The 13,701-nt window shown below is 42.1% G+C and overlaps 1 protein-coding gene across 2 annotated transcripts in view; it reads left to right on the top strand.

Moving 5' to 3' along the window:
* Positions 1–13,701, top strand: part of agap3 (ArfGAP with GTPase domain, ankyrin repeat and PH domain 3) — a 291,019-nt gene that overhangs the window by 234,512 nt on the left and 42,806 nt on the right. For both annotated transcript variants that reach the window (XM_060921058.1, XM_060921056.1), the window contains exons 14-16: positions 9,111–9,265; positions 9,743–9,833; positions 9,995–10,217. In XM_060921058.1, coding sequence (XP_060777041.1) covers positions 9,111–9,265; positions 9,743–9,833; positions 9,995–10,217 — 469 coding nt within the window. The remainder of the gene's footprint in view (positions 1–9,110; positions 9,266–9,742; positions 9,834–9,994; positions 10,218–13,701) is intronic.

Below are 13,701 nucleotides of genomic sequence, written 5' to 3' on the forward strand. Positions count from 1 at the left end.
TGCATGTCTTTGGACTGTGGGGGAAACCGGAGCACCCGGAGGAAACCCACGGGGAGAACATGCAAACTCCACACAGAAAGGCCCTCGCAGGCCACGGGGCTCGAACCCGGACCTTCTTGCTGTGAGGCGACAGCGCTAACCACTACATCACCGTGCCGCCCATCCTGACAACATGAGAGCTTGTAAAGACGTGTTGATGTGCAAAAAGGACAATTTCACATGCTGGACAGGCATGTTTGTACTTTTAGAAACTTTGTCGTAGTTCATACGAAACTACATTAGAATGCAAGAATTGGCTCTGCTGGCTTTTATTTATTCTTCACAGCATTAGAGTGTCACTTATCTTTCTCCACAGTGGTACTTTTTATTTTATTGTGTGGAGAAAGGGTTAACTCTTCCCTCGCTGGGAGTCCAAGCGGCCGGTAGCAAATGAAGCTTTAACTGCCTGGCCTAATGGAGGGTGTTTATCTCAATACTTTTGTTTTGTCATTCTCCAACCCGCTCTCGTTTCCCCAAGTGCTCCCCCGAGCCCCTGCCTCTCTAATGGAGCTGCTGTGGAGGGCCGCACTTTGGAGGCAGAAATAACAAGATTATTGTTCGCACGCCACGCTACACAGTCACATACACACAAGCGCTCACGCCCAGACAAACACAGGGTCAGACTTTCAGAGGACTGGTGTTAGGTATACGCGTGCCTGTGCACGACAAGGACAGTCAAGCTTATCCAATTGTCTGTATATCGTATTCATGACACGAATATTGTTTGTGTCCGTGGTTGTTTTCTATGACGATTGCGTGTTGGAGAGAGATAGAGAGCGCATTGTCGTCTCCTCTCCTCCTCTCTGTTTGGCCTGTGTCCCCCCAGGCTTGTCTCGGTAATGGCCCTGTGCTGATTGCTCTAATACAGGTTAGGAATATTGCCTTTAATGATGTGTAAAATGAGCAAGCGCCAGCACTGACATTTACAGATGGCACCAGCGGACTCGGTTCCTCCCAACTGCCTGTTAATTCACAGCAAATGACTAGCACCTTGCACCTTTTATCAGCCACCATTTCTTGGTTTTGTGCCTCGAAGTATGTTTGATTCGCTCCAGGATTGGGAGGGTATAAGAATACCGTTTGGTATCAACAATACACCGAACACGTGGAAGAAGAAAAAAAAATCGCTTCATGGCTTTGCCTTGCACGTGACTTGATGGATCATGGCACCAGACTCTGACAGAATAGCAATCGGGACACGCTGCCTCGTCCAGCTGTGGTCGGTGTGAGAAGATCTGACAAGCCCGGGGGTCTGGAACCAAAGCATCTGCTCCCAGACTACAGTCAGAATCCGAGGATTCACCTGAATGAATCCTGAGACGCACAGAGACACATTCCTCCTCTTATTCCATAGCATTTGAGTTCGCAGATTGGCCAACATATGTCTCCTGTAGAGCACCGTCTCCCAACACGTCACAATATTTGCACATGCTGAACTGCTGATGAGCTTCTGGAAGGTTAACGACTCCAATTACATTCGATTAAAGCTGCTAATGGCCTTCATCGTTTGTGGTTACAACGTGAACGAGACCAAAATGCTGTCCCTTGAATTTCTGATGCATGGGAATCTGGAAGGGAGCCAGGAGAGAGGAAAGACCACACTTTAATTTCCCTAGTCATTATCTTGAACTCCCTTTTAATTGTGTTAATTAGGGTACATCACGGCACTGTACTCGGCTTTCAATTGCGGGGCCACTTTTCTTATATGTCTCAATTTTAGTAGACTTGTTGCTGATGCAAATCTACAGTGGAGCGATCCGTAAAGCATTTTTGGAGGCATTTCATATTTGGTTAAGTTACGTCAATTCCTAAAACACATGCCCTTGCACCCAGCTCTGCCAAAACATTAATCCAGCTCAAGTATTTCTCCAAAACATTTATTTTGCAAGCCTCTCAAAAATGGGTTTCCCTTAAGACCCACAGCCATTAGGATGTGACTTTAGTGAGCTTAGTTTTTGCTTCTTTCAAACCACTGGCAGTTGAAGCTTGATATTTTAGATTTCCATATGGAAATTACCTGTTGTAATGGCAATTTTTTCAGATGACCAGCCAACAAGGTAATTGTCTGTGTTCAGATTCATAGGTGTGTAATCATAGGACCCGCTGGAATTCCAGATAATTATGTTGGTGTACGTATTAGCGTGATCAAAATGAGAGGTTAACACTTCCCACAGCGGCAAAAACGACTTAAAAAAACCATCGAGAAAACAAATGCATGTATAACGTAAGGCTAGTTTTTAAAACCATGACCAAAATATCTTAAACATGCAAGGCCCAGCCTGGGACCCCACTCAGAGGACAGAGTGCACAACAGCATGTAATTAAACTCGCTAGCTATGTAATTACATTGCAGAAATATGTTTCGCTTCCATTTTGTAATTAGCTACATGCTGTTTGTGTGGGTGCTTGTATATAGGCTAACGTCAGGAGAAAAAATTGATGTCAGCTTGGCCTCATTACTAGTATGCAGTGTTGGGCAAGTTACTTCAAAACTGTTTTGCATTATTTATTACTTGTTACTGTCATTTTAAAGTAATTAGTTACATTACAATATTACTGTATTTAAAATGTAAAGCGTTACACTACTATTGCATTACTTTTAAGTTACTCTCATCAAAATAACTGGAAGTATGGATTTGGCAATCTAAGTGTAGCTCAAGACGTAGCTCATCACACATCCGGTGGAAGGTGATGTGGTATCTGACCGAGCTAGGCTTATGGTTAAAAACACTAGAATATAATAGCCACAGTCACGGGCGCAGATAGAGGGTTGGACTGGTGGGATTCGTCCCACCCAGATTTAAATTCACCTCGTTCGGTCCCTCCCACTTATAGGGAGGAAAAAAAGTCTATGCTGTCTTTCTTTGCATAAGGCAAACCTCACGGAAAAATCAAAAGACTAATTAGCATTCGGTTTATTGAGGTGCACAGCAGTACATACATAGTTGCAACAACTCACATAAAACAAAACAAAGACTGATATTCGGTTGGTTGAGCTGCGCAGACTGCACAGGTTGCGAGCTCGAGCTTGGTTGCTATGGTTACCCACAACAAGTTTGACAGGCATATCGGGGACAGCTCCTCCTAGTTCAGGACCCCAACACGGCATGATGAAGGGTGCCAAACCGAAAAGGCAGAAAACGATTGCATCGTTTTTTCAAAAAAACAACGACTGTAAGTAAACTGTGCCTTACTTTATCATATCACCTTGCAATTTTTTGATAGTCTGTTCAAAGTAATGTCGTAGTGAAAGTAAAATCGTACGGAGCAGAGATGCCTTTCTGGTAGCCTCCTTCTTTTGGTGGTAGCCTGTAGATACAGTGCTCAGAAGGCAGTTTTAATGTTTAATCTGGCGTTCCCTGCCATAATTTCAGCGAGCATCAGAGTATATTCCTCGCACAACACATGTTGGAGGTGGGAGTGGGGTTGGGGTCGGTTTGCTGGCAGCTTTGTCCCCCCCCCAGTTCAAAAAACGTATCTGCGCCCCTGGCCACAGTGACGGCTCATGGCACAATACAAGGAACAATCATCGCAAGAACAGACAAAAGGTGAAAGTCTGGCAAATTGTGATAGAAATACTGTAACTTTAGGCCTATTCATATTAACATTAATTGAACTGTATTGTATTGTAATGTCTAAAGATATGACAGGATACAAAATTAGCATTTCTATGCCTTTATTGTTTTCAAGTTTACAGCATTAAGCATAGTTTATGCTTCATAAAAATAAAAAAAAAAGATTAGCCTTAAGGGATATGACTCCATTTCAGAAATCTCATCTCATCTCATTATCTCTAGCCGCTTTATCCTTCTACAGGGTCGCAGGCAAGCTGGAGCCTATCCCAGCTGACTATGGGCGAAAGGTACACCCTGGACAAGTCGCCAGGTCATCACAGGGCTGGCACATAGACACAGACAACCATTCACACTCACATTCACACCTACGGTCAATTTAGAGTCACCAGTTAACCTAACCTGCATGTCTTTGGACTGTGGGGGAAACCGGAGCACCCGGAGGAAACCCACGCGGACACGGGGAGAACATGCAAACTCCACACAGAAAGGCCCTCGCCGGCCCCGGGGCTCGAACCCAGGACCTTCTTGCTGTGAGGCGACAACGCTACCCACTACACCACCGTGCCGCCCATTTCAGAAATTTAACAAAAATTAACATATTATGGCAAATCGTAGCCTACAATAAAACTGGCCTGAAAAAAAAACACAAGCCGTTTAAATCGCAACTAGACAATGGCTATTAGCTATACGAGGCTACCCAGTCCCATTTCGAAAAACGGAATTAGAAATAACAAAATCAAAGTGCTTTTAATGATATTGAAGTGCTTAGGCCTATTAGCCCTCGAAGGAAAGGCAGCTCAATCACTTTAGTCTGACTTCCGACCAGAAAAAAAACTCAGTTATACAGGACAAAAATGTGAACAAACTGTCAGCATATCTTCAACAACATACTCCGCTACAAGTCTCCTCACCTCCTGAGGCTGAAGGAGCATCTCAGAGCGGCAGAACGTTAATTTTGGCTCTTTTGTGATTTTATCGCCACTCTCATCCTCCGCTTGCTTCCTTGCTAACTTCATGTTACTATGGCACCTCTGGAAATGTTTAGTTAAATTACTGGTGCTATTTCAGGAAGTGGACAGTTCTTTAGGTGTAAAGTGCATTTGACTACGATGTTCTTCACATCCTTATTTTTCACAAACTTAAAGTAATGGGCGTGTGCCCATCTGGAGAATGTGCTATCCGACGTTAGATCAGCTGCAGGTTCACTCATCTCTCTCTCCTGTCTGACTAGCCTAAAGGAAAAGGAAGCGAAACATTTTGCGCGGACGTTTCGCCTCTGCTGATCTCGCGGTGATTTTTGGCGAATTTGTATGAAGGAAAAAAAAGCCCACCACTTCATTCCAGGTTAAAAATGCATTGTAACACGCGTTACTGACATTTGTACCAAGTAAAATATTACCAAATTTTTTTCTGTAATGCCTTACATTACCGCGTTACTGCAAAAAGCAATGCATTACAGTTATTCGTTACTTTTGTAACGCGTTACTCCAAACACTGCTAGTATGTGTTGTTCTTAAATATTTTACTTACCCTGCTAGGCAGATAGCTGCGTTCAAGACAGCTGTAGGACTGACTATCAAGTTAATTTTATCAGCTCTTGGATGCAGGGCTTTGAACCGGTTCAAGGAACGAAAACCGGGAACTTTTTCTATTTCACATGGAACAGAAACAAAACCAGAAACTTTATTATTTTTTATGCTCCGGAACAGAAACGCTTATTAAAAATAATGGTAACCGGTTAATACCGGTTTTTATTTCGTTCCTCAAAGTTTCCGTAGCCTACAAATAAAAAAGTCATTCTTCTCCTGCGCAAGTTTCTATGACCCGCTGGGGTTCACTTCCTGTGTGACGTTCGCTGACTGAATGGAGAGAGCAGGAGGGTGGACTACTATCACGTCTCCACATCTTAAATAAGAGGTAAATATTGCAATCTATCGTTATTCAAAAACGTCAGTTTCAAACACGATATCAATATATTTGTCCACGTTAATGAGAGGCTCGCGAACATTAAATGACGTTAACCTCTGTTAGCCTATCAATGCATAGGGCCTGACTAGCCTTTGGTAACACACTAAACGAATTATCTTTCATTTTTGGCACTTTTTCTGTTTGTGTAGATGGGAAGACATACTGAGAATCCAAATCGCCAACATTTGAAATAATAATTGTTTTGAATTATTTCTTGTCTTATTTAATGAAGGTTGTAATAGAATTAGCCTACATTTGGCTTAAGCTGGATGAGACAGAGACATAATTTTATAGCCATTTGTTAAACAGCTGACAGGGAACGTAATTAACCGTTCCGGGAACGAAATTTTTTTTGTTCTAACCGGTTCGGGAACGTCTATTTAATGGTGGAACCCAAAACCGGAAACGTTAAAATTCCGCTTCTGTTCGGAACGAACCAATAGGAAAAAAATTCTGGTTCAAAGCCCTGCTTGGATGTCATTTTCGTCAAAGTGATTGACGCCTCTGTCCAGGCACTTGCTGTTCCAGCCACTTTCTTGCACAATGTAGTTGTATACGTGAACAGATTTCACTGGGGGGAATGTAACTGACCACTGGGTTTAGCTTGTAGCTGACGTCTTTGAATTTCTTGGACGAGTCTGAGGTTTGGTTTTCTCTGCCCGTTCCTGGACATACGTTTTCCGAGTTACTGACTCTTCTAGCTTCCTCGATCAGCTGTGCTTTCTTTCGTTTCCGTGGTTTCAATCCCAACTCTTTACAAATTTGGGACGTAAAGTTCACTCAATTTGAGGGCTGATATCGCTTGTCTCTCACTGACAGGTGTTTGCTTACATGTTGAAGTCGCCGTGCTGTCTTCCTTCTGTCGTACGAGCTGGTCAGCGCACATGCGCGGCGCAATTCTTGCGTTTTCTCGGCCTTCGACCGAAAGGGTCTATTCTGGTGCAGTTAATCAGCATCAGAAGTAACATCATTAGTTCAATGGACTTGACCTGCTGACCTTGAACCCACCTGTTCCTGGAAGGCCCCAGTGGTCAACAGCATCATAAAGACCTGTTAGAAGGAGCTATCAAAACAAAGCTGGGACAATGTTCTGGAAGAGTATCAATCAGGGTTGTACTTGTTACTTATCCTCTTCACTCGCCCTGGAGCATAAGGTCTCCACAAGATCCCTCCATCCGGCACAGTCTTTTGCCTTGGTCTCAGCCTCACTCCAGGTGATCCCAGTTTGTTTAAGTTCTGCTTCAACTGTCCTTCGCCAGGTGTTCCTTGGCCTGCCCCTTGGTCTCTTGCCTTGTGGGGTCCATCGCAGTGCAACCCTCGCAATACTTGTCTGTGGCATCCTCAGCACATGTCCTAGCCATCGAAGTCGTCTGTGCTGTATTTTGCTGACGATGCATGTGGTCTGGCTGAGCTGGAGGAGATCACAATCAGGGTTGTGTTTCCGTTTAAATCCCAAACATTCCATGAAGCAAAGAACATGGCACAACTCTAACTTCGAGAAGGCCATCCACCAAAAATCCTTGACCACTTAAGGAGAGCATTCGGTCAGAGAATCAACCAAGAGACCAAGGGTAACTCTTAATATGATGCTCCCACCACCATGCTTCACTGTGTGGATGGTGTTCTTGATGTGATAAGCAGAGATAGATTTAATGGTGTGGAACATGCATAAAACAAGGTCTTGTTTTCACTTGCATTCGAGCAGCTATAAACGGCCTTAACAAACTCTTATTTGTATTCGAATGAACACATTTATGTTCCCCTGTGACTTGCAATCGAGCCGAACTCCAATCAGAACAGATGTTATTGAAAATGAGTCAACACCGTCAGACCAAGCAGAAATGGGAATTTAACAACACTCTGGAATAAGATCAAATAATTGAGATATGTAATCATAATTAGCATCAATGCCGTGGAATTTTAAGCCCTAGACAGAATAAAAAGTAAACAAAGAATTGAGAGTGGCCGGGCAGTGCTCCCTCACCCTTTAGTCCTTGATTTAGATACACACCTCCTGGCTCAAGATCAATGAAACGCCTGGAGTCGAGTCCAGTGAATGAAATCAGATAATTGAAGATGGTGTAGAGCTAATTGGATTATCGTTTTCAGCTCGAGGCTGTGGAGCTGCGCTGAAGAATAAGACGTGTCCTGTATAATCGAGATCTGTAGTTTGCACGCCGGTTCCTCGTACTCGAATTAAATTCCGATAGGAAAGCAGTTAATTCATGTTGGATTTCTGGAGCAAGTATTATTTACGTTGAACGGTTTAAATAACTGGGACAGTAATCGGAATATGAAATGCTAAACTTGTTCTATTCGCCAAATTTATTTTTCTATTATTATTATTATGCAATTGAATTATTTAAAAAAATTTAGTCTGATTTTAAGACTATATTCGAAATCTTCCGGTGACCCAAGTAGCGAAATACCACAAATATCCCCGATGCTTATCTGATCATCATGAACGTGTTAAAGTCATCATGGCTGTGAAATGATCATCAAGCAAATTATCGCTGAGCTGATGGTTTATTTCTCACCTCTCACCTCTTGTTGCGTCGGTCGACGCGCACCCCTTTGTCTCGCCTCATGTTTGTGATGTGGAAATTAGCACGACCCGAATGATTAACCCACATTAGATTCTAGTTAGGCAGTTGCTCTGTAATGCGATTGGATGATAATGAGATCAAAGCTCTAATGGATATGTTTACCTTGTAAATGAGTCGATTTTTATTATGCTGATGTGCCATGGCTACTGGAATTGATGACAGGGACTCATGTTTGCGCTCTATTGCTGTCTTTTTAGCTTCATGCCGGAGCTAAAATGCATGTTTTGTCTCTCTCGATGGATTATTATGTCTGGAGAGTGGCAGAAGCAAAACAGTAATGCTTGCCTAGCTGTGGCAAATTGAACACCAATCTGGTGTTAATTCAGTGGCTAATTCTGTTGATCTGAAATTTTGGTTTGTTGGGGAGCGTATGCCCCTCCCACTAGAGAGCACGGCCAATTTTGCCATCTTGACTGTCAGTCACGAAAACCATGGCATCATTCGGCATTCTACCAATGATAGGACAAACAATTTTTATTCTTTTCGGTTTTCCGTTTCTGGTTCGTTTCGGCGACGGTCACACTCCAGTTCGCGATGCTTAGCAATGGGTTATCAATGAAAATGAGGCATTTTGGTGGCGATGTTTCCCTGAGCTTTGGGAAGTATTCCCAAACCCATCTGTGAGTATTCACCGCTTTGTTTACCGACGAAAACATCGCCACCAAATTTCAGTGCACGCGTTGAAATTTTTCGTGACTTTTCGGCCACTCACGAGATGGAGACACACCAAAAAACAACTCATGAAGCTTGCAGAACATTCGCTGCGCATCGCATAATTGGTGGCGATGCTACCAATTTTTCATCGCCAAGTATTCACAAACCTATCGCGCGCTGTAGTGTGACACCGTAGCCTTAAATCCCATTAATGCTTCACCGGTGTTGTTTTGCTAATCTTAAAATAAATGTGTCTTCTTGTTTTCAGAGCAAGAAGAGTCATTTGAGTTCATCATTGTGTCATTGACTGGACAGATGTGGCATTTTGAGGCATCGACGTATGAGGAGAGAGAGCTCTGGGTCCAAGCCATCGAGAGTCAGATATTTGCCAGTTTACAGTCATGTGAAAGTAGCAAGAATAAGGTAAAAAGGAATGACTGACTGTTTTCTGTGTCATAACCAAGGTTAGACTTGTATTAGATCATGTGTCAAGTGCTGAATGTTCGAACATATTTGAATGGTGTTCCTCAGGGGTCTCATGTGGGACCAATAAAGTTGGAAGTTGCTTCAAAACATGACACCCGTATCAAAAGAATGTACTTACACATTAGTTCTGAATTTAATGAAATGATTTAGCGAAGCTAATGAAAGTGTATTAAAAAGGATATTTTGATCATATCACATCACAACAGCTTATTCTTCCATGTGTGTATTTCTTCTCACATGTTTCCGATCTTGCAGCATGCGTGTAAGTACAGGTGGGAAATCTGTTATTAAGACTGACAGGTCTCATTTTCATCTTTGTCTCCAACATCTTGTCTTCTCTCTCGATCTCATTCACACACACGTTTATACTCTTTTATTCCTTGTGATCTCTAACCTGATCTTCCTCCACTCAAGTCACGATTAGGGAGCCAGAGTGATGCTATGACCATCCAGTCCATCAGGAACGTCAGAGGGAACAGTTTCTGTGTGGACTGTGACTCCCCCAGTGAGTACATAACTTTGTGCAGTGTATGTAAGGGTGTTTGCCATTTGACGTAACAGATATCAGTTGCTGTTTTTTCAGCTTGGTGAGTGGAGTAGAAGATGATGTGTTGCAGTGTGAATAGATTTGCTCATTTAGGTTTTTTTTTTTCTTTCCTTGCTTAGATCCAGATTGGGCAAGTCTGAACCTCGGTGCTCTGATCTGTATCGAGTGCTCGGGGATCCATCGGCACCTGGGCACTCACCTGTCACGTGTGCGCTCGCTGGACCTGGACGACTGGCCTGTGGAGTTGAGCATGGTGATGACAGCCATCGGAAACGCTATGGCCAACAGCGTGTGGGAGGGAGCGCTGGAGGGATATACCAAACCCGGAGCTGACAGCAGCAGGTAAAGTCCTACACTTACAAATATACTTACACCTACAATTACACATACACTTACACTGATACTTAGACTTGTACCTCCAGCGACACTTAGACCTACACCGACAGTAAAAACTACACCTACACTTACACTTGCATCTACAGTAAAACCTACACGTACACCTACAGTAAAACCTACACTTACACCTACAGTAAAACCTACACTTACACCTACAGTGAAACCTACACTTACACCTACAGTAAAACCTACACTTACAGTAAAACCTACACCTACAGTAAAACCTACACTTACACCTACAGTAAAACCTACACTTACAGTAAAACCTACACCTACAGTAAAACCTACACTTACACCTACACCTACAGTAAAACCTACACTTACACCTACAGTAAAACCTACACTTACACCTACAGTAAAACCTACACTTACAGTAAAACCTACACCTACAGTAAAACCTACACTTACACCTACACCTACAGTAAAAGCTACACTTACACCTACACCTACAGTAAAACCTACACCTACAGTAAAACCTATACTTACACCTACAGTAAAACCTACACTTACAGTAAAACCTACACTTACACCTACACCTACAGTAAAACCTACACTTACACCTACAGTAAAACCTACACTTACACCTACAGTAAAACCTACACTTACAGTAAAACCTACACCTACAGTAAAACCTACACTTACACCTACACCTACAGTAAAAGCTACACTTACACCTACACCTACAGTAAAACCTACACCTACAGTAAAACCTATACTTACACCTACAGTAAAACCTACACCTACAGTAAAACCTACACCTACACCTACAGTAAAACCTACACTTACACCTACAGTAAAACCTACACTTACACCTACAGTAAAACCTACACTTACACCTACACCAACAGTAAAACCTACACTTACACCTACAGTAAAATCTACACTTACACCTACACCTACAGTAAAACTTACACTTACACCTACAGTAAAATCTACACTTACACCTACAGTAAAACCTACACTTACACCTACAGTAAAATCTACACTTACACCTACAGTAAAACCTCCACTGACACCTACACTTACATGTATACCTACATCTACACTTCCACCTACACTTACATGTACACCTACAGTAAAACCTACATCGAGATCAAAACTTACAACTACACCTACAGTAAAACCTACACCTACAGTAAAACCTACACTTACACCTACAGTAAAACCTACACTTACACCTACACCTACAGTAAAACCTACACTTACACCTACAGTAAAACCTACACCTACACCTACAGTAAAACCTACACCTACACCTACAGTAAAACCTACACTTACACCTACAGTAAAACCTACACTTACACCTACACCAACAGTAAAACCTACAGTTACACCTACAGTAAAACCTACACTTACACCTACACCAACAGTAAAACCTACACTTACACCTACAGTAAAACTTACACTTACACCTACAGTAAAATCTACACTTACACCTACAGTAAAACCTCCACTGACACCTACACTTACATGTATACCTACATCTACACTTCCACCTACACTTACATGTACACCTACAGTAAAACCTACACCGAGATCAAAACTTACAACTACACCTACAGTAAAACCTACACCTACAGTAAAACCTACACTTACACCTACACTTACACCTACAGTAAAACCTACACCTACAGTAAAACCTACACTTACACCTACAGTAAAACCTACACCTACAGTAAAACCTACACCTACAGTAAAACCTACACTTACACCTACAGTAAAACCTACACTTACACCTACAGTAAAACTTACACTTACACCTACAGTAAAATCTACACTTACACCTACAGTAAAACCTCCACCTCCACTGACACCTACACTTACATGTATACCTACATCTACACTTCCACCTACACTTACATGTACACCTACAGTATAACCTACACCTACAGTAAAACCTACACTTACACCTACAGTAAAACCTACACTTACACCTACAGTAAAACCTACACTTACACCTACACTTACACCTACAGTAAAACCTACACTTACACCTACACCTACAGTAAAACCTACACCTACAGTAAAACCTACACTTACACCTACAGTAAAACCTACACCTACAGTAAAACCTACACCGAGATCAAAACCTACACTTACACCTACAGTAAAACCTACACTTACACCTACAGTAAAACCTACACTTACACCTACAGTAAAACCTACACCGAGATCAAAACCTACACTTACACCTACACCAACAGTAAAACCTACACTTACACCTACAGTAACACCTACACTTACACCTACAGTAAAACCTACACCTCCACTGACACCTCCACTTACATGTATACCTACAGTAAAACCTACACCGAGATTAAAACCTACACTTACACCTACACCTACAGTAAAACCTACACCTACACCTACAGTAAAACCTACACTTACACCTACAGTAAAACCTACACTTACACCTACAGTAAAACCTACACCTACACCTACAGTAAAACCTGCACCTACAGTAAAACCTACACCAACAGTAAAACCTACACTTACACCTACAGTAAAACTTACACCAACAGTAAAACCTACACCTACAGTAAAACCTACACTTACACCAACAGTAAAACCTACACTTACACCTACAGTAAAACCTACACCTACAGTAAAACCTACACTTACACCTACAGTAAAACCTACACTTACACCTACAGTAAAACCTACACTTACACCAACAGTAAAACCTACACTTACACCTACAGTAAAACCTACACTGACACCTACAGTAAAACCTACACTTACACCTACACCTACAGTAAAACCTACACTTACACCTACACCTACAGTAAAACCTACACTTACACCTACAGTAAAACCTACACTTACACCAACAGTAAAACCTACACTTACACCTACAGTAAAACCTACACCTACAGTAAAACCTACACTTACACCTACACCTACAGTAAAACCTACACTTACACCTACAGTAAAACCTACACTTACACCTACAGTAAAACCTACACTTACACCAATAGTAAAACCTACACTTACACCTACAGTAAAACCTCCACTGACACCTACAGTAAAACCTACACTTACACCTACAGTAAAACCTACACCTACACCTACAGTAAAACCTACACCTACACCTACAGTAAAACCTACACTTACACCAACAGTAAAACCTACACTTACACCTACAGTAAAACCTACACCTACACCTACAGTAAAACCTACACTTACACCTACAGTAAAACCTACACTTACACCTACAGTGAAACCTACACCTACAGTAAAACCTACACTTACACCAACAGTAAAACCTACACCTACAGTAAAACCTACACTTACACACAGTAAAACCTACACTTACACCTACACCTACAGTAAAACCTACACCTACACCAACAGTAAAACCTACACTTACACCTACAGTAAAACCTACACTTACACCAACAGTAAAACCTACACCTACACCTACAGTAAA

Source organism: Neoarius graeffei, chromosome 5 (genome assembly GCF_027579695.1).
Source record: "Neoarius graeffei isolate fNeoGra1 chromosome 5, fNeoGra1.pri, whole genome shotgun sequence".
Classification (NCBI taxonomy): Eukaryota; Metazoa; Chordata; class Actinopteri; order Siluriformes; family Ariidae; genus Neoarius; species Neoarius graeffei.